This window comes from Salmo trutta, chromosome 25 (assembly GCF_901001165.1).
Source record: "Salmo trutta chromosome 25, fSalTru1.1, whole genome shotgun sequence".
NCBI lineage: Eukaryota > Metazoa > Chordata > Actinopteri > Salmoniformes > Salmonidae > Salmo > Salmo trutta.
In genome coordinates this window covers 48471666-48493548 of record NC_042981.1, presented here as the reverse complement: position 1 = coordinate 48493548, position 21883 = coordinate 48471666, and the positions used below count along the sequence as shown (strand labels likewise).

The window sequence follows — 21883 nt, the reverse complement described above, 5'->3', positions numbered from 1 at the left end:
GGGTAGTTTGAAAGAAGAGTGAACACGCGATGGTGGTAGGCTAGCAGTTATTTATTCAGAGCCATAACTATTCAATCAAATTCTAGTTCTATCATTAGAATGATGAAGATAAGGATAACAAAACTTACTTCATTTAACTGTTGAAAGCGAGGTAGGAATAAAGCAACGCTAGAGAGAGAAAGCTAATAACATTAGGGGAATTATTATGAAAGGCCCTATTATATTTCAGAATTAAAATCAAATTCGCTAGCCTATACTTTGTAGGCCGCATGTGCTGCACCAGAATCACATGTTCTCTCCCAGCTTTATCATGGTTTGAACTAGGCACGTAATTCCAGTCCATACAATACAGTACGTAATACAGTCCACACACTCAAAAAGATTAGCCTGCTGGAGTTTCATTTATTTACCCAAGAGAGCATCTACTAGGGCCTCCTGAGTGGCACAATGCTCTAAGGCAATGCATAACAGTGCTAGCTGTGCCACTAGAGATCCTTGGCCGAGTCCAGGCTCTGTCGCAGCCGGCCACGACCGGGAGACCCATGGGGCGGCGCACAATTGGCCCAGCGTCGTCCGGATTAGGGGAGGGTTTGGCCGGCAGGGATGTTCTTGTCCCATCGCGCTGTGACGGGCCAGGCGCAATGCACGCTGACACGGTCGCCAGGTGTACGGTATTTCCTCTGACACATTGGTGCAACTGGCTTCCGGGTTAAGCGGGCATTGAGTCAAGAAGCAGTGCGACTTGGCTGGGTTGTGTTTCGGAGGACGCACGGCTCTCGACCGTCGCCTCTCCCCAGAGTCCGTATGGGAGTTGCAGCGATGAGACACGACTGTAACTACCAATTGGATACCATGAAATTGGGGAGAAAAAGGGGTAAAAGTTTTTAAAAAAAAGTTAAAAAACAAAGAGAGCATATACTGTAGCTAGCTACATCTATGGACTTCTATGTTTTTCTGTCCTGCGTAATGTGTTGTAGTCTATACAGTGTCATGACGTTGCCCTCTTTGAGTACAGCGAGCACAGTTGACCCCCTCCCCCTCTACCATCCCCCTACTTCTGCACCATCTCCCTCTGTCTCCTACACCCAGGCTGCTGTGGTCAGAAGCCGGTCGTAAATTCCAAAGGGAATGGCCTACCTCATGGCCCCAGTTTTGAGACAGAGTGGTTTCATAGAGAGACAAAGGAATTCTTCCACCTCACAGGACGGGGGAACCAAACAACATTTATGTTCTGGAGAAGGTATAAAAGATCGGTGAAGAATCCAGCTACGAACTGGTCCGTTTGGTACAATGTTATGAAACTCATGAGAGACAATACGGCCATATTACCATAATAATGTTTATATGATAGCTTCAGCTATGAGACTTACATCTAAATGGTTGTATAAAATTAATGAATAAGGATAAACCTATTTGGAATATGTTGGGATGCTTGTAAGATAATGTGAGAGAATTGTATTTTCTACTTAAAGTTTTACCAAGTCACCGGCACGCCCCCAGGGACACAGACAGGACAAGGCGTCATGTGACAGCCTTTTCTACGTTCAGTATATGAACCCCCACCCAAGGTTTCTTTCTTTAGACCAGCTTACCTCGAGAAGAGAGGGCCAATGTTTGACCATGCATTCCTCTACTGAACTTTAACCATACCACGTGGTTAAACTATTAGACTACCGACAGAATAAGGACGAGTCTTTGATATTAATGAGAGAGAGAGAGAGAGCGAGAGAGAGAGAGAGAGAGACCAACAAAGATCACGACACACTGAGCGTGATTATATATAGTTTCCGAATGAGTGAGCGTTCATGTGCAAAGGATTAGCATATCAATTGTTATAATTATCAACTTTTGTTTAACATGCCGGTTTAGCCCACTAGGGCACATTTGGAAAGACATGATTTGGAAAGGCACACACCTGTCTATATAAGGTCCCACAGTTGACAGTGCATGTTAGAACATAAAACCAAGCCATGAGTTTGAAGGATTGTGTCGAGTCACAGATCTGGGGAAGGGTACCAAACATATCTGCAGCATTGAAAGTCCAAAAGAACACACTGGCCTTCATTATTCTTAAATGGAAGAAGTTTGTAACCACCAAGACTCTTCCTAGAACTGGCCAAACTGAGCAACTGGGAAGGGCCTTGGTCAGGGAGGTGACCAAGAACCCGGTGGTCACTCTGACAGAGCTCCAGAGTTCCTCTGTGGAGATGGGAGAACCTTCCAGAAGGACAACCATCTCTGCAGCACTCCACCAATTATGCCTTTATGGAAGAGTGGCCAGACGGAAGCCACTCCTCAGTAAGAGGCATAAGACAGCCCGCTTGGAGTTTGCCAAAAGGCACCTAAAGACTCTCAGACCATGAGAAACAAGATTCTCTGGTTTGATGAAACCAAGATTGAACGCTTTGGCCTGAATGCCAAGCATCACATCTAGAGGAAACCTGGCACCATCCATACGAGAAAGCGTGGTGGTGCCAGCATCGTGCTGTGGGGATGTTTTTCAGCGGCAGGGATTGGGAGACTAGTCAGGATTCAGGGAAAGGTGAACGGAGCAAAGTACAGAGAGATCCTGCTCCACAGCACTCAGGACCTCAGATTGGGGCGAAGGTTCACCTTCCAACAGGACAATGACCCTAAGCACACAGCCAAGACAACACAGGAGTGGCTTCAGGACAAGTCTCTGAATGTCCTTGAGTGGCCCAGCCAGTGCCCGGACTTGAACCCGATCAAACATATCTGGAGAGACCTGAAAATTGCTGTGCAGTGACGCTCCCCATCCAACCTGACAGAGCTTGAAAGGATCTGCAGAGAAGACTGGGAGAAACTCCCCAAATACAGGTGCGTCAAGCTTGTAGCATCATACACAAGAAGACTTGAGGCTGTAATAGCTGCCAAAGGTGCTTCAACAAAGCACTGAGTAAAGAGTCTGAATACTTATGTATACGTATGTGATATTTCATTTTTTTTTAAATGTATACATTAGAAAACATTTCTACAAAACAGTTTTTGCTTTGTCATTATGGGGTATTGTGTGTAGATTGATGAGGGGAAAAAATATTTAATCAACTTTAGAATACGGCTGCGTAACAAAATGTGGTCTGAATACTTTCCGAATGCACTGTATATCATATCTATTGGATAACGATACAATCATTTGGGCTTTTCTGGGCTTAGTCTCATTTTGGTCAAAACACTTGGCCCTAAGCCCTTTATCGAGTGTTCACTTGTTGCGTTCGAAAGTGATCTCTCAAGTCTGCAAATGTTTTGGCCAAAATGAGAATTGACATCACACTCGATATCCCAACTGCCACTTATCAATATTCAACCAATTCTAAGTCCATTCGCAGCCATTCTATCCCACAACCTGTCTTGGGGATGACTCACTTGCTATGTAACAATGGCACTGTGGCAGACACAGGCGCATACTCTGACAGTCAGAAAGTTGTAAAAACACTCCTGCACAAAATATTTGCAAGTACTGTATACCGGTCACCAGTGATACCATCAGCTGATTTAGCTTGTAGCCTGCCTGCTGCTAGCAAGCTTCACTGACATTATTTTTTGTTGCCATGTTAGTAAAATGACTTACGTAACATTCAAGTACAAGGTGGATGTCATTACTTACAAAATAAATATTGTTGAATGAAGCTGGCTGATTCACTTCATGACTCCATCTGTAGTCACTTACTACTAATGTAGCCCTACTGTATGAGTGAGTGACTTCACATTCATCATTCTAGCTTGATCCCGTGGTGCAGTGGTTTTCTCAAAGTCAGTGTCTTGGAGGCATTTTATTTTCATCTTGATTAATAGGGACAATATGATGCTTCACACACACTTGCCTGGGCTATTTTTAGGTGCTGGCCACTACGCAACTCTGGAGAGATGGCATATGGACTTACAACAAGCGTAAAACTAACATTTACAAATAAATTCACTGTTTGATTGTGAAAAATCATGTTTAAAGTAATATACGTTGTTTTTGGGAGTGTGGGAACAGCTATTTTTGTATTGGAAGTGGCTTTAACCTTTGAAGCTGCCTGCTCAAACATTTGAATTTAACTGAAGGCACAAATATTTTCCTGTTGTTTCAAAGTATTAGATACCAAATATATAGTAAATGGAAAAGGGCCTGAGAGACTACTGGTAGATCACTTATTTACGTCATTATAAATTGGTACATTGGAAATATTTTTGCTAATATTTTTAATGCTTTTAGTGTCCTGCAAATATGCATATGAACTCTGAGGTAAATGGGGAAAGTGATGTTTATCGAAAACACTGTGGTAAAAAAATGTATGAGCCTCTTGTCGTGAAACATGTACCGCTGTCCTTGTGGGAAAGTGTGTGACAGTTACAATGAAGTCGGAAAACAAACAACCTCAAGTAATTTGTTCATTCACTAAAATGCAACCTCTCTCAGAGAATCTGGGACTTTGGCTCTTATTTCTGCGCTCTTATTAGCCGTTCCTAATAAGTTTGGCCTGACCACATAACCTGACCAGGAAAGTCTCTCGGACCTACAATAGTTACAGAAGAAAAAGTATGTGAACCCTTTAGAACTACCTGGATTTCTGCATAAATTGGTCATAAAATATACTGCTCAAAAAAATAAAGGGAACACTTAAACAACACAATGTAACTCCAAGTCAATCACACTTCTGTGAAATCAAACTGTCCACTTAAGAAGCAACACTGATTGACAATACATTTCACATGCTGTTGTGCAAATGGAATAGACAACAGGTGGAAATTATAGGCAATTAGCAAGACACCCCCAATAAAGGAGTGGTTCTGCAGGTGGGGACCACAGACCACTTCTCAGTTTCTATGCTTCCTGGCTGATGTTTTGGTCACTTTTGAATGCTGGCGGTGCTTTCACTCTAGTGGTAGCATGAGACGGAGTCTACAACCCACACAAGTGGCTCAGGTAGTGCAGCTCATCCAGGATGGCACATCAATGCGAGCTGTGGCAAGAAGGTTTGCTGTGTCTGTCAGCGTAGTGTCCAGAGCATGGAGGTGCTACCAGGAGACAGGCCAGTACATCAGGATACGTGGAGGAGGCCGTAGGAGGGCAACAACCCAGCAGCAGGACCGCTACCTCCGCCTTTGTGCAAGGAGGAGCAGGAGGAGCACTGCCAGAGCCCTGCAAAATGACCTCCAGCAGGCTACAAATGTGCATGTGTCTGCTCAAACGGTCAGAAACAGACTCCATGAGGGTGGTATGAGGGCCTGACGTCCACAGGTGGGGGTTGTGCTTACAGCCCAACACCGTGCAGGACGTTTGGCATTTTGCCAGAGAGCAACAAGATTGGCAAATTCGCCACTGGCGCCCTGTGCTCTTCACAGATGAAAGCAGGTTCACACTGAGCACATGTGACAGACGTGACAGAGTCTGGAGACGCCGTGGAGAACGTTCTGCTGCCTGCAACATCCTCCAGCATGACCGGTTTGGCGGTGGGTTAGTCATGGTGTGGGTTGGCATTTCTTTGGGGGGCCACACAGCCCTCCATGTGCTCGCCAGAGGTAGCCTGACTGCCATTAGGTACCGAGATGAGTTCCTCAGACCCCTTGTGAGACCATATGCTGGTGCGGTTGGCCCTGGGTTCCTCCTAATGCAAGACAATGCTAGACCTCATGTGGCTGGAGTGTGTCAGCAGTTCCTGCAAGAGGAAGGCATTGATGCTATGGACTGGCCCGCCCGTTCCCCAGACCTGAATCCAATTGAGCACATCTGGGACATCATGTCTCGCTACATCCACCAACGCCACGTTGCACCACAGACTGTCCAGGAGTTGGCGGATGCTTTAGTCCAGGTCTGGGAGGAGATCCCTCAGGAGACCATCCGCCACCTCATCAAGAGCATGCCCAGGCGTTGTAGGGAGGTCATACAGGCACGTGGAGGCCACACACACTACTGAGCCTCATTTTGACTTGCTTTAAGGACATTACATCAAAGTTGGATCAGCCTGTAGTGTGGTTTTCCACTTTAATTTTGAGTGTGACTCCAAATCCAGACCTCCATGGGTTGATCAATTGGATTTCCATTGATTATTTTTGTGTAATGTTGTTGTCAGCACATTCAGATTATTTCATTCATTCAGATCTAGGATGTGTTATTTTAGTGTTCCCTTTATTTTTTTGAGCAGTGTATTATCTGATCTTCATCTAAGTCACAACAATAGACCAACACAATCTACTTAAACTAATAACACACAAACAATTATAATTGTTTTGTCTTTATTGAACACAGCGTGTAAACATTCACAGTGCAGGTTGGAAAAAGTATGTGAACCCTTGTATTTAATTACAGGTTGACCCTCCTTTGGCAGCAATAACCTCAACCAAATGTTTTCTGTAGTTGTGGATCAGACCTGCACAACGGTCAGGAGGCATTTTGGACCATTCCTCTTTACAAAACTGTTTCAGTTCCACAATATTCTTGGGATGTCTGGGTGAACTGCTCTCTTGAGGTCATGCCACAGCATCTCAATTGGGTTGAGGTCAGGACTCTGACTGGGCCACTCCAGAAGGCGTATTTTCTTCTGTTCAAGCCATTCTGTTGTTGATTTACTTCTGTCTTTTGGGTTGTTGTCCTGTTGCATCACCTAACTTCTGTTGAGCTTCAATTGGCGGACAGATAGCCTTACATTCTCCTGCAAAATGTCTTGATAAACTTGGGAATTCATTTTTCCGTCGATGATAGCAAGCTGTCCAGGCCCTGAGGCAGCAAAGCAGCCCCAAACCATGATGCTCCCTCCACCATAGTTTACAGTTGGGATGAGGTTTTGATGTTGTGTTGGTGCCTTTTTTTGTGTTGGTGCCTTTTTTGTGTTGGTGCCTTTTTTTCTCCACACATAATGTTGTGTGTTCCTTCCGAACAACACAACTTTAGTTTCATCTGTCCACAGAATATTTTGCCAGTATCGCTGTGGAACATCAAGGTGCTCTTTTGCGAACTTCAGACGTGCAGCAATGTTTTTTTTGGATAGCAGTGGCTTCTTCCATGGTGTCCTCCCATGAACACCATTCTTGTTTAGTGTTTTACATATTGTAGACTTGTCAACAGAGATGTTAGCATCTTCCAGAGATTTCGGTAAGTCTTTAGCTGACACTCTAGGATTCTGTGCTGTGCTCTTGCAGTCATCTTTGCAGAACAGCCACTCCAAGGGAGAGTAGCAACAGTGCTGAAATGTCAAAATTTTTATAGACAATTTGTCTTACCGTGGAGATACTTTTGTAACCCTTTCCAGCTTCATGCAAGGCGACAATTCTTTAATCTTAGGTCTTCTGAGATCTCTTTTGTTCGAGGCATGGTTCACATCAGGCAATGCTTCCTGTGAATAGTAAACTCAAATTTTGTGAATGTTTTTCATGGGGCAGGGCAGCTCTAACCAAAATCTCCAATCTCGTCTCATTGAGTCGACTCCAAGTTAGTTGACTCCTGACACCAATTAGCTTTTGAAGAAGTCATTAGCCTAGGGGTTCACATACTTCTTCCAACCTACACTGTGAATGTTTAAATTATGTATTCAATATAGAAAAATACAATTATTTGTGTTATTAGTTTAAGCACACTGATGTGATAAAATGTGATCTGATCACATATGTAAAATGGGTTCACATACATTTTCTTGCCACTGTATAGTATACAATGACATATACCCAGTGTTTTTTCTTGGTCTCTAAAGGGAGACAAGACTTCTGATTCTGGTTCTGACACCAATATTATGCTAGCTAGCTTTGGTGAGCTAGCTTTCGTTCAGCCATCTTTATTTAAAACTGGAACTTTTTGTGTCCCCAGGTGGCAGCCATAATTATAAATACAATCAGTACAGTAAGGTTGCTTATTTATAGGAAAAACACGGAACCAAAATTCTTAGCATTAGTGCTGATGTAGCCTATTACTCTTTCTCTCCATAGGGCTAAAGAAGGGGCGCTTCTGGATCACGCCTGACCCGTACCACAACGACGACAACATTCAAATTGGCCGCGAGGTCAAGATCTCCTGCCAGGTAGAGGCAACGCCCCCTGAAGAGCTTCTGTTCAGTTGGCTGAAGAATGGCCGGCCGCTGCGCAGCTCGGAGCGCATGGTCATCACCCACACTGACCCCGACGTCCAGCCCGGCACTACCAACCTGGACATCATTGACCTCAAGTTCACAGACTTTGGCACGTACACCTGCGTGGCGGCGCTGAAGAACGGCGGCATCCCCGAAGTCAGCATCGATGTCAATATCTCTTCGACTACAGGTGAGCAATGGACTGTACTGTACTGTTGTCCTTCTAGTCGTTTAATAGGTTTGTGGCACAGTTGACTAAAGTAGCATATTGTAGGGCTCATCATTACAGGATGTCATAGGTTACAGCAGGGCTCTCTAACCCTGTTCCTGGAGAGCTACCCTTCTGTAGGTTTTCGCTCTAAACCCAGTTATATTTAACCTGATTCAGTTTATCTACCCGCTAATTATTAGAATCATGTGTGGTAGATTAGAGTTGGAGCAAAAACCTACAGGACAGTAGCTCTCCAGGAACACGTTTGGAGAGCCCTGGGTTACAGGGATATGGAAAGTCATCAAGCTCTTTCAGTGTTTATGAAGGATGAGATACCTACCCCTCTTAGTAGGCAATACACAAAGTACATACTACAGTATGTGTACTTCGATAGGAAGGACACGCCATGACTGAACGATGGGCAGACGTGGCAAAAACACAGACTTCCATTCATATACAGTCCATAATCCTTATGCGTTGGGTTTTAAAGCATGATGAGTTTCCAGTAAAGTCCAGATTCTAATGGGAGTGTTTTCGGGCCAGATTGTTGGGATCTGTCCATTCAATCAGGCCTAAATCTGTCGCTAATATGCGCATTCCTACTTCCAAACCTAATGATTATTTACAGCCTGCTAGTGTAGGGTCACCTGTGTTATTTTCTCCTATTTAGCTACTCCCTCTGTAATTTTCCTTTAGTTTGTTGGTGTACGAACTGATGCAAAAGATCTTTAGGTGTTTTTTTTTTAAAACAATTGATAATGAGTTAGTAATGCCGGAGCGGAACATCAAATGTTTGATGATAAGCCCGGACATTATTATTCCTGTTGTGGGCGGGAGAATTGGTAAATTGGCAATGAAACGGAAGGAGAACTTAAAAACATCAAGGAGCTGACCATTAGGATCATTGAAGTCCATTAAAACTACTTTTGTGAGTAGCTACAACGCATAAACCCAGAAATAGATGAGTCTATTTGTGCGGGAGCCTTTGTAGGACATGCTAATGTGCATCAACCTGGAAATACACACACACACACACATGCTTCCCTCTCTGGCACAGGTCTCCTGCAACTACTTACGTAAGTCTCAGGTGGTGTGTGTTCTTTCCTTCCCTCTCATCTAGCTGTCTTGATCGGTTCGTCAGATTCACATTTTTAAGACCTGCATTTGCCTTTGTTGTCACCTCCAGTATATTAACCAATGGAGCAGAGAAGCAGCCTCCAACATGCATTACTAAAATCCATTTGAGCTAAGCAAAGTAAAGCCTATCCAGAATGATTGGCCTGGGTTGGGATGATAGTATATGCCTTTGGCAGAGAACCCCCATAGGGGAGCAGAGCTGAAAGCTCAGGGGGAGATGGCTACCCCTCAAACGTGCCAAATAAATGAGACCTGTCTGTTCATTCGTTGCCTCTCTGTTCTGTGTTCCCTTCCCTTACTCTATTACATATTTGGCGCTATTTTGTATTCATAGCTTTTTATTTCAGTGTAGCAGCGGCGGATTGGGATTGCAGTAGCAGGGGATGAAGGATGAATTGAAACAAGGATACCACAGTCATAGCACTGTTGGAGAGGGGGGAGGATGATGGGGTTGTTCAGAGGGTTGGATGGTCAGAATACACAGGGCAAAAATCTAAGGGCTTCCTGCGTCCCACTGAGTGATTTGTGATATACTGTCTACCAACCCCTAATCCTGGCTAAAGAACTATAGGGTGTGCAGGCTTTTGTTCTTGCCCACCTGATTCAGCTATTCAAGGTCTAGGTGATTAGTTGAATCAAGTGTTAGTGCTGGGTTGGGATAAAACTTGGCTCTACCCCAGTAACATTGCGTAAAGTAACATTGCGTAAAGTAACATTGCGTAAACGTAACTTAAAATAGCATCACATAAAGGAACATTACGTAAAGTGACATTACGTAAAGTGACATTACGTAAAGTGACATTACGTAAAGTGACATTACGTAAAGTGACATTACGTAAAGTGACATTACGTAAAGTGACATTACGTAAAGTGACATCACATATGGTAACATCACATATGGTAACATCACATAAGGTAACATCATGTAAAGCAATGTAACTCAACGAAACATCACAAAGTAGTACCACGTAAAGTTAAGTGACGTTAAGTATCTTTTTCCATCTCTTCCAGTCCCTCCGGAGCTGACGGTGCCGCGAGGCAAGTCCCCCATGGTGGTCCAGGAGGGTGACACAGTGGACCTGCAGTGCCTGGTGTCGGGGAAGCCGAAGCCCATCATCCTCTGGTCGAGGGCCGACAAGGAAGTGCCTATGCCCGATGGCAGCCTTCAGACAGAAAGCTATGATGGTGTGCTGCGCATCGTCAATGTCTCGCGTGAGATGACTGGAACCTACCGTTGCGCCACCAGCCAGTACAACGGCTTCAACGTGAAGCCCCGGGAAGCGCTGGTGGAGCTCACCGTGCAATGTGAGTATTCTGGATATACTGTGTTTTTACAGTACACTTCTGATAAATGCAATGGGTTTGAACCACGGTGGGTTGCGTTGGTTCCATGAGCTGGATAGGTCTCTGTAAGGAGGAGGTCAGGAGAGGTGAATGAACCGTCCAAAATTCAAAATTATATATTTGAATTGTGACTTGCAATCTGATTGGCACTTATCAGGAGTCGACTGTACACTGGAATGCACATACGTTTTAAGGGGTTTAAGTTAGATGTGTGGGAATTTCTTATGTTGCTATCGGTATTGTATTTTGTTCGATACATCATGCCTCATCAATTCAATACATCAATAATTTAAATTTGTAACAGCACATAACCTTGGTGCGTTACGCATTTCGCAAATCATCTCACCTCGGCTAATCATTAAAACGTCTGGATTCAATTTCCCCAGGTTGAAAGGTTAATGTAACATAATCAATTCCCTATGTACGTTCCACGTTCAAAGAAAACATTTCAACACGACTTTAACTTAGTCACGCCGAAAATGGGACGGGAAAGGGTCATATCTCAGTGTTAATGACCATTAGCGGCCTACACTTAAGAGAAACGAGAGGCATTTTATAATTGCATAATCCATAACGTTTATTGACCTTGTACATACATGCGTACGAGGAAATTATCTGGTGACATGATGGAGGAAGACACTATTAGAGGTCATAGAGCTTTGGTGGATGCATACCAAATGGACCCAAATCCCAATGTAGTGCACTACTCTGGTCAAAAGTAGTGCACTACATAGGGTGAGAAACATCCAGTCTAATTTATAGCGTCTGTGTTACTCCTAATATCGGAGCAGAGGGAAGATGGCTTATAGAAATGCAGAGCTGCTCATCGCTCGGATCACCACTTCTAACTTACTAGTGTCAGGCCTCTGAAAAATCTTTGATCTGTGACCTTATATCCCTCCCACCACCACGCAAAAATACATGGACCGTGAGGTGGGTGAGGATTAATGAGCCGTAGGAAGTGTGTGTGTGCGTGTGCATGTGCGTGCTTTCATGGATTCATGAAGGTCTGTGTTTGTTTTGAGCGTGCCTGTGTGCATACATGGATTAATGTGTGTGTGTGTGTGTGGGTGTGTGTGTGTGTGTGTGTGTGTGTGTGTGTGTGTGTGTGTGTGTGTCACTAGGCCACACACACTATTCCACAGAAGCTCTCACTGAGTCACTGGAGTGAGAGCACCCCAGGCAGCCTGGCCTCAGAGTTGTCCTTAGTTTGGCCCCAACAGAACCGTTTAAGGTTTGTGGAGTGTGCAGAAACAGGCGAGAAGGAGGCTAAGGGAAAGGGGGGCTGAAGAGGAAGGAGGGCTGGGCCCAGAGAGCCGGGCATAGTGGGACCTAGCCAGGTACAATCAGAACTACAACAATAGGGCTCTGGTCAAAAGTAGTGCACTATATAGGGAATAGGGTGCCATTTGGAACACAGCCTAGCTGCAGCATTGGGATGCAGATGACACTCCTCCTCCCCCTCTCTCTCTCTTCTCGTCCTGCTCTCTCTGGATGAGTGCACTAAACAGTGTATTGACACAGATAAGGAGGTGTAGGACATGACAGTTGTCTGTTACTGTACGCAGTGCTATGCACACCTCGGAATTGCAGGAGCGCCGCTATAAGACAGGAGTGGCAAACAACAGTAACAACCGGGGCCGTGGGATTGAAGGTGGGATTTTCTTTGGCTCATGCTGTCGGTGTAAATATGACAGGGTAAATGGTGGTTATATGCTTGATTAAAATTAAAATGGGCAATCTGCAATTGCTACATACATTTTGACTTTTAAATCAGTTTTATATATGTATATTTGAAGTCGGAAGTTTACATACACTTAGGTTGGAGTCATTAAAACTCATTTTTCAACCACTCCACAAATTTCTTGTTAACAAACTATAGTTTTGGCAAGTCGGTTAGGACATCCACTTTGTGCATGACGCAAGTCATTTTTCCAACAATTGTTTACAGACAGATTATTTCACTTATAATTCACTGTATCACAATTCCAGGGGGTCAGAAGTTTACATACACTAAGTTGACTGTGCCATTAAACAGCTTGGAAAATTCCAGAAAATTATGTCATGGCTTTAGAAGCTTCTAGAATCTAGGCTAGTCAGTTAAGAACAAATTTTCAATGACGGCCTAGGGACAGTGGGTTAACTGCCTTGATCAGGGGCAGAACGACAGATGTTTACCTTGTCAGCTCGGGGATTCAATCTTGCAACCTTTCGGTTACTAGTCCAATGCTCTAAACACTACGCTACCTGCCGCCCCAAATTAAATCATATGAGTCAATTGGAGGTGTACCTGTGGATGTATTTCAAGGCCTACCTTCAAACTCAGTGCCTCTTTGCTTGACATCATGGGAAAATCAAAAGACATCAGCCAAGTCTTCAGAGAAAAAATTGTAGACCTCCACAAGTCTGGTTCATCCTTGGGAGCAATTTCCAAATGCCCGAAGGTACCACGTTCATCTGTACAAACAATAGTACGCAAGTTTAAACACCATGGGACCACGCAGCCGTCATACCGCTCAGGAAGGAGCATTCTGTGAACGTACTTTGGTGCGAAAAGAGCAAATCAATCCCAGAACAACAGCAAAGGACCTTGTGAAGATGCTGGAGGAAACAGGTACAAAAGTATCTGTATCCACAGTAAAATGAGTCCTATATCGACATAACCTGAAAGGCCGCTCAGCAAGGAAGAAGCCACTGCTCCAAAGCCCCCATAAAAAAGCCAGACTACGCTTTGCAACTGCACATGGGGCAAAGATCGTACTTTTTGGAGAAATGTCCTCTGGTCTGATGAAACAAAAATAGAACTCTTTGGCCATAATGAACATCATTATGTTTGGAGGAAAAAGGGGGAGGCTTGCAAGCCAAAGAACAGCATCCCAACCATGAAGCACGGGGGTGGCAGCATCATGTTGTGGGGGTGCTTTGCTGCAGGAGGAACTGGTGCACTTCACAAAACAGATGGCATCATGAGGACGGAAAATTATGTGGATATTGTGGCAGACCAGGGGTTGGGTCAAAACGTTTACACAGATCAGACACGGACAGAGTAGGATTAGCTCACTTTCAAAGGTGTTTATTAAAATAATAGTCCAAAAGAAAAGAATAGGTCTCCCCCAAGAGACCCTCTCCGGGATACCGTTTTCTGGTCTCCGGGTCTTGCTGTATCCTGCGGGGATCAAAAACTGAACTCCCTCCTGTTACCTCTGGTACCGTCCCCAACTATACAGGAGTCCTTTCTTCCCCCGGTCTCTCCCCTGTGTGCTGCCCTTCTGGCAGCTTTATTGGACTTGTACAGCTGGTGAGCAATCAGCCCTTGATTACTCACCAATCCCTAATCAGCCCCAATTAGTCCTGGCCGGAGAGCCCGTTGAGACCTGGTACGTCTAGCAGATGGAGCCATCGCCTCGTGATGTATACCTCGTCTGTCACCAGGCCTCGTCGAGTCTCCCCCTGGTGGCTGACCTGCTGTACCCCCCTTAGCTCTGTCGGGGAGGGGACTGTCATCAGTACGACGTATGTCTCCCTTCTCGATAGGGCATCCGTGTTTCCATGCTTCGCCCCTGACCTGTGCACAACAGAAAAAGAGAAGCGTTAATGGGACAAGAACCACCTGGTGACCCGATTGTTTTTGTCTCTTTCCCTGGCCATCCAGACCAGGGGAGCATGGTCCGTGACCAGGGTGAAAGTGGGTACCTAACAGGTAATACTTGAGTGTCTAGCGCCTACTCCCGCTATTTTTTCTCTCTGGGTATCAGCTTTAGGCTGATGTACATGATGGGGTGCTCCTCCCCATCGTGTATCTGGGACAGGACGGCCCCTAGTCCCGTGTCACATGCATCCGTCTGGACCAACATCGGCACCTGGAAATCGGGCGTTACGAGAATCAGATGGGAGCACAGCGCTTCCTTCAGGCGGTTGAACGCCGCTTCTGTCTCGTCCGTCCATTTCACTGTTTTCGGGTGGCGGGCCCTGGTTAGATCGGTGAGGGGGGAAGCTATAGCCGCAAAGTTGGGGATAAACCGGCTATAGTATCCTGCCAGTCCCAGGAAGGACTTGACCTGGGTCTTGGTGCATGGAACAGGCCAGTCACGTACCGCGTGAACCTTCCTCTCCTGGGGCTTTGATCGGATGTTCCCCCGTCCAATCAAATACCCCAGGTTCTCCACCACCTCGAACCCTAGTTTGCATTTCTTGGGGTTCGCGGTCAACCCGGGCTTGTCTGAGTGAGTCCAGCACTGCCTGGAGGCCCGTCAGGTGCTCTTCCCAAACTTGGCTGTGGATGATGATGATATCATCCAAATATGCCGCTGCGTACTGCTGGTGTGGTCTAAGTACTTTGTTCAACAGTCGCTAGAATGTGGGCGGAGCTCTGTGCAGACCGAACGGGAGCACTCGGTACTGATACAATCCGTCTGGTGTCAAAAACACCGTCTTCTTCCAGGAGGAGGCTGCCAACGGTACCTGCCAATATCCTTTGGTCAGGTCAACGGTGCTGATGTACCGGGCCTTTCCCAATCGGTCAATGAGCTCGTGCACCCTCGGCATGGGGTAGGCGTCAAACAAGCTTATGTCGTTCACACCCCGGAAATCATTACAGAAGCGCAGGCTACCGTCCGGTTTGGGCACCAACACGATGGGGCTACACCATGCATTGTGAGACTCTTCAATTACCCCCATCCTCAGCATAGCCTCCACTTCCTGTTTCACGGCCTTCCTTCGGGCCTCCGGAATCCGATATGGCTCTTTCGTACCGTTTCCCCGGGCAGGGTACGGATGTGGTGTTCAATGAGGGTCGTGCGGCCCGGCTTCTCGGAGAACACCGCTGTGTTCCGATCGACGAGCTCCCTGAGCTCTTGCTTCTGAGCCGTGTCGAGGTCCTCATTGCTCGGGACCACCACTGGTACCTTTGGCGTCCTTGGTCCCGACCATAACACGGCCAAGGCTGTCCTCTCGTGCCATTTCTTCAACAGGTTCACGTGGTAAATCTGTTGGTGTTTCCGTCTCCCGGGCTGCCGTACGCAGTAATTGACAGGTCCCAGCTTCTCAATCACCTCGTAGGGCCCGTGCCATGTTGCCAGGAACTTACTTTCGGCCGTGGGGGATCAAGACCCACACCCTGTCTCCCACCTGGAATTCTCGGGGCTGGGCTCCCCGATTGTAGACCTGGGATTGGGTGCGTTGGGCCTTCTCCATATGTTCCTCATGACTGGCAATATGGCTGTCATCTGCTCCCTCATCATCTCCGCGTGCTCTACCACGCTGTGTAAGGGGGTCGGTTAGGCTTCCCACACCTCCTTGGCGAGGTCCAGTAGGCCGCGTGGCCTCCTGCCGTAGAGGAGTTCGAAAGGGGAAAACCCAGTGGAGGACTGGGGTATTTCTCGGATTGAGAACATTAGGTGGGGTAGTAGCTGGTCCCAGTTCTTCCCGTCCAGCTCGATGACCTTCCGCAGCATTTGTTTGAGCGTTTTATTTATTTATTTGGGTCCTGGCCGGAGAGCCTGTCGAGACCTGGCACGTCCAGCAGATGGAGCCATCGCCTCGTGATGTATACTCCGTCTGTCACCAATCCTCGACAAGTCTCCCCCTGGTGGCTGACGTGCTGTACGCCACAATATATTGACGCAACATCTCAAGACATCAGTCAGGAAGTTAAAGCTTGGTCGCAAATGGGTCAGAAGTTTACATACACTCAATTAGTATTTGGTAGCATTGCCTTTAAATTGTTTAACTTGGGTAAAACGTTTTGGGTAGCCTTCCACAAGCTTCCCACAATAAGTTGGGTGAATTTTGGCCCATTCCTCTTGACAGAGCTGGTGTAACTGGGTCAGGTTTGTAGGCCTCCTTGCTCGCACGCGCTTTTTCAGTTCTGCCCACAAATTTTCTATAGGATTGAGGTCAGGGCTTTGTGATGGTCACTTTGTACTTCCGGCGCCGACAAAGATGGCTGCCTCGCTTCGCGTTCCTAGGAAACTATGCAGTATTTTGCTTTTGTATGTGTTATTTCTTACATTGTTACCCCAGGTAATCTTAGGTTTTACTACATACAGTCGGGAGAAACTATTGGATATAAGAGCAACGTCAACTCACCAACATTACGACCAGGAATACGACTTTCCCGAAGCGGATCCTCTGTTTGGCCTACCACCCAGGACAATGGATCGGATCCCAGCCGGTGAGCCAAAACAACGGCGCCGCAGAAGGGGCAGGCGGAGCGGTCTTCTGGTCAGGCTCCGTAGACGGGCACATCGCGCACCGCTCCCGAGCATACTACTCGCCAATGTCCAGTCTCTTGACAACAAGGTAGACGAAATCCGAGCAAGGGTAGCATTCCAGAGAGACATCCGAGACTGTAACGTTATTTGTTTCACGGAAACATGGCTCACTCGAGACACGCTATCTGAGTCGGTACAGCCACCTGGTTTCTTCACGCATCGCGCCGACAGAAACAAGCATCTCTCTGGTAAGAAGAAGGGTGGGAGTGTATGCCTTATGATTAACGAGACGTGGTGTGATCATAACAACATACAGGAACTCAAGTAATTTTGTTCACCTGACTTAGAATTCCTCACTATCAAATGCTGACCGCATTATCTACCAAGAGAATTCTCTTCGATTATAATCACAGCCGTGTATATCCCCCCCCCAACTTCATTGGACTCTATGTAAACTGGAAACCACATATCCTGAGGCTGCATTTATTGTAGCCGGGGATTTTAATAAGCCTAATCTGAAAACAAGGCTCCCCAAATTCTATCAGCATATCGGTTGTGCTACCAGGGCAGGTAAAACCCTGGATCATTGTTATTCTAAGTTCCGCAACGCATATAAGGCCCTCCCTTTGGAAAAGCTGACCATGACTCCATTTTGTTGCTCCCAGCCTATAGACAGAAACTAAAACAGGAAGCTCCCGCCCTCATGTCTGTTCAACGCTGGTCCGACCAATCGGATTCCACGCTTCAAGATTGCTTCGATCACGTGGACTGGGATATGTTCCGCATTGCTGCGAACAGCAACATTGACGAATACGCTGACTCGGTGTGCGAGTTCATTAATAAGTGCATCGGTGATGTCGTACCAACAGCGTCTATTAAAACATTCCCCAACCAGAAACCGTGGATTGATGGCAGCATTCGCACAAAACTGAACGTGCTAACCACTGCTTTTAATCAGGGCAAAGTGACCGGAAACATGACCGAATATAAACAGTGTAGCTATTCCCTCCGCAGGGCAATCGGACAAGCTAAGCGTCAGTACAGAGACAAAGTGGAGTCGCAATTCAACGGCTCAGACACGAGAGGTATGTGGCAGGGTTTACAGTCAATCACGGACTACAAAAGAAAAATCAGCCCCGTCGCGGATCACGATGCCTTGCTCCCAGACAGACTAAACAAGTTTTTTGCTCGCTTTGAGGACAATACAGTGCCACTAACACGGCCCGCTACCAAAACCTGCGGGCTCTCCTTCACTGCAGCCAACGTGAGTAAAACATTTAAGCGTGTTAACCCTCGCAAGTCTGCAGGCCCAGACGGCATCCCCGGCCGCGTCATCAGAGCATGCGCAGACCAGCTGGCTGGTGTGTTTACAGACATATTCAATCAATCCTTATCCCAGTCTGCTGTCCCCACATCCTTCAAGAGGGCCACCATTGTTCCTGTTCCCAAGAAAGCTAAGGTAACTGAGCTAAATGACTACCGCCCTGTAGCACTCACTTCCGTCATCATGAAGTGCTTTGAGAGACAAGTCAAGGACCATATCACCTCCACCCCACCTGACACCCTAGACCCACTCCAATTTGCTGACCGACCCAATAGGTCCACAGACGACGCAATTGCCATCACACTGCCCTAACCCATCTGGACAAGAGGAATACCTATGTAAGAATGCTGTTCATCGATTACAGCTCAGCATTTAACACCATAGTACCCTCCAAACTCGTCATTAAGCTCGAGACCCTGGGTCTCGACCCTGCCCTGTGCAACTGGGTCCTGGACTTCCTGACGGGCCGCCCCCAGGTGGTGAGGGCAGGTAACAACATCTCCACCCCGCTGATCCTCAACACTGGGTCCCCACAAGGGTGCGTTCTCAGCCCTTTTCTGTACTCCCTGTTCACTCACGACTGCGTGGCCATGCACGCATCCAACTCAATCATCAAGTTTGCAGACGACACTACAGTGGTAGGCTTGATTACCAACAACAACGAGACAGCCTACAGGGAGGAGATGAGGGCCCTCGGAGTGTGGTGTCAGGAAAATAACCTCGCACTCAATGTCAACAAAACAAAAGAGATGATCGTGGACTTCAGGAAACAGCAGAGGGAGCAGCCCCCTATCTACATTGACGGGACAGTAGTGGAGAGGGTGGAGAGTTTTAAGTTCCTCGGCGTACACATCACAGACAAACTGAAATGGTCCACCCACACAGACAGTGTGGTGAAGAAGGCGCAGCAGCGCCTCTTCAACCTCAGGAGGCTGAAGAAATTCGTCTTGTCACCAAAAACACTCACAAACTTTTACAGATGCACAATCGAGAGCATCCTGTCGGGCTGTATCACCGCCTGGTACGGCAGCTGCTCCGCCCATAACCTGAAGGCTCTCCAGAGGGTAGTGAGGTCTGCACAACGCATCACCGGGTGCAAACTACCTGCCCTCCAGGACACCTACACCACCCGATGTCACAGGAAGGCCAAAAAGATCATCAAGGACAGCAACCACCCGAGCCACTGCCTGTTCACCCCGCTAACATCCAGAAGGCGAGGTCAGTACAGGTGCATCAAACCTGGAACCGAGAGACTGAAAAACAGCTTCTATCTCAAGACCATCAGACTGTTAAACAGCCATCACTATCATTGAGTGGCTGCTGCCAACATACTGACTCAACTCAAGCCACTTTAATAATGGGAAATTGATGTAATCAATTTATCACTTGCCACTTTATATTATTTATATTAAATAATGTTTACATAACCTACATTATTCATCTCATATGTATATACTGTACTCTATACCATCTACTGCATCTTGCCATCCTGATGTAATGTATCACTAGCCACCTTAAACAATGCTGCTTTATATGTTTTCATACCGTACAATACTCATCTCATATGTATATACTGTACTCCATACCATCTATTACATCTTGCCTATGCCGTTCGGCCATCACTCATTTATCTATTTTTATGTACATATTCGTATTCATTCCTTTACACTTGTGTGTACAAGGTAGTTGTTGTGGAATTGGTAGATTACTTGTTAGATATTACTGCATGGTCGGAACTAGAAGCACAAGCATTAACACCTGCTAACCATATGTGTATGTGACAAATACATTTGATTTGATTTGTTTTTTTCTTCTTCTCCAATACCTTGAATTTGTTGTCCTTAGGCCATTTTGCCACAACTTTGGAAGTATGCTTGGGCTCATTGTCCATTTGGAAGACCCATTTGCGACCAAGGTTTAACTTCCTGACTGATGCCTTGAGATGTTTTTTTTTATATATATATAATTATTTATTACAAAAAACACAAGGAAGGGGTAACATTAAAGTATTAGAACATGAAGGACAAACAATACAGCATCAAGACACTATCATACATGTATCAGTCTTTCCGCAACAGAGCCATCCTTATGTGTGAGGGTGCGTGTGCATGATAGTGATATAAAATATGTCAATATGTCAAGATTCCCCCACAGTTCCCCAATAGCTGTCCCTCAACCATTCGAGACCCCTCCCACAGTCCCACCCCCCCGGAAGAAAAAATAAATAAATACAATTAATTCCATTCCCCACCCCAAAGAATCCCCCAATGCACCAACAACCAAGAGAATGAACTAAAGAGAAAAATGGAAAAGACAGACGAAAACAGCAAACAACAATGCAAAAAAAATAAAATAATAATAATATATTTAAAACAAAGGACATCAAGGAACCCTGAAATCATAACAGCAATGCCTACGTTATATGTTTGTGTGCATGTCTGGCACTATTACATGTATGTGTGTGTTCTTGTATGTGTTTATTTGAATGAGAGTGTGTATATGCATGTGTACAAACACCTGCACGGCATCAGCCTCAGGCAAACCGGCATTAGTTGTAAAAACACTGCCACTTAGTGTCATTCAAATGTACTTTTATTATGTTTTATTTTGACTTTTATTTTCCTTTATCTTTTGACCATCATTCTCTCTTTCTCACGCAGCAACTCCACTCCCACTTGTCTCCAATTCCACATACCAACCCTCAGCTTCCCTCAGCCCATTCCATCCATCTCTGCTGGCCACCCACTTCATGTTTCTACGCAACACATATCTTTCAACTATGCTATGATGTTTAACGTACAATTTCAATCTATCTAATCGAATAGAATCTACAGATTGCATGTTGAAGATAAATACTTTTATTAAGAGTATTAGTAATTGACTGACCCGGTCTCTCCAGATCTCCTAACAGTACTATTTCTAGGGTCAATTTTAGATCAATGCTATGCATTTTCAGCCATTCCTGAACCTGAGACCAGAAACAGGCTACCTGAGGGCAGTACCAAAATAAATGGTCTATTGATTCTTTACCCTCCCAACAAAATCTGCAGAGCTTCGATGATTTTATGCCCCAAATATTCAACATTTTGCTGGTGGCAAGAATTCTATATAATAATTTTAGCTGAAAAGCATGAAGTTTTGAATCTTGCGTTGTTTTATATATCAACTCATACACCCTGTACCATGGAATCGGTACATCAAAAATCTATTCTCAACTTTTTTTGCCATCTGTATGGCACAGTTGTCAACATCCTGGTCCTTAAATTAAACTGGTATACTTTTCTATTTATGCAATTTTTATTCCTCCGCCAGTTTTGATCCTTTATATTGGGCAGACAGACCAGTTCCCTACCTCCTCCCGCTGCCACCTGCCTCCTCCATTTTTTGGGCAATGCTTTAATCAATTGGTTGTACTCTTGGATTGAGCAGACCTTCCCGTACAATTCTGATAACTCCATGAAGGGCATAACTCTACCATTACAATTTACAATATCATTTAAGAACAAAATACCCTTTTCAAACATCTTTCCCATAAATACAGGTATTTTATCAACCAGCACATTTGAGTTCAGCCATAATATTTGATGTAACA

At 45.6% G+C, this 21883-nt stretch overlaps 1 protein-coding gene across 2 annotated transcripts in view; it reads left to right on the top strand.

The window, feature by feature from the left end:
• The window catches only part of LOC115162650 (MAM domain-containing glycosylphosphatidylinositol anchor protein 2-like), a 230038-nt gene that overhangs the window by 109011 nt on the left and 99144 nt on the right, over positions 1-21883 (top strand). For both annotated transcript variants that reach the window (XM_029714139.1, XM_029714140.1), the window contains exons 7-8: positions 7924-8253; positions 10423-10716. In XM_029714139.1, the coding sequence (XP_029569999.1) occupies positions 7924-8253; positions 10423-10716 (624 nt within the window). The remainder of the gene's footprint in view (positions 1-7923; positions 8254-10422; positions 10717-21883) is intronic.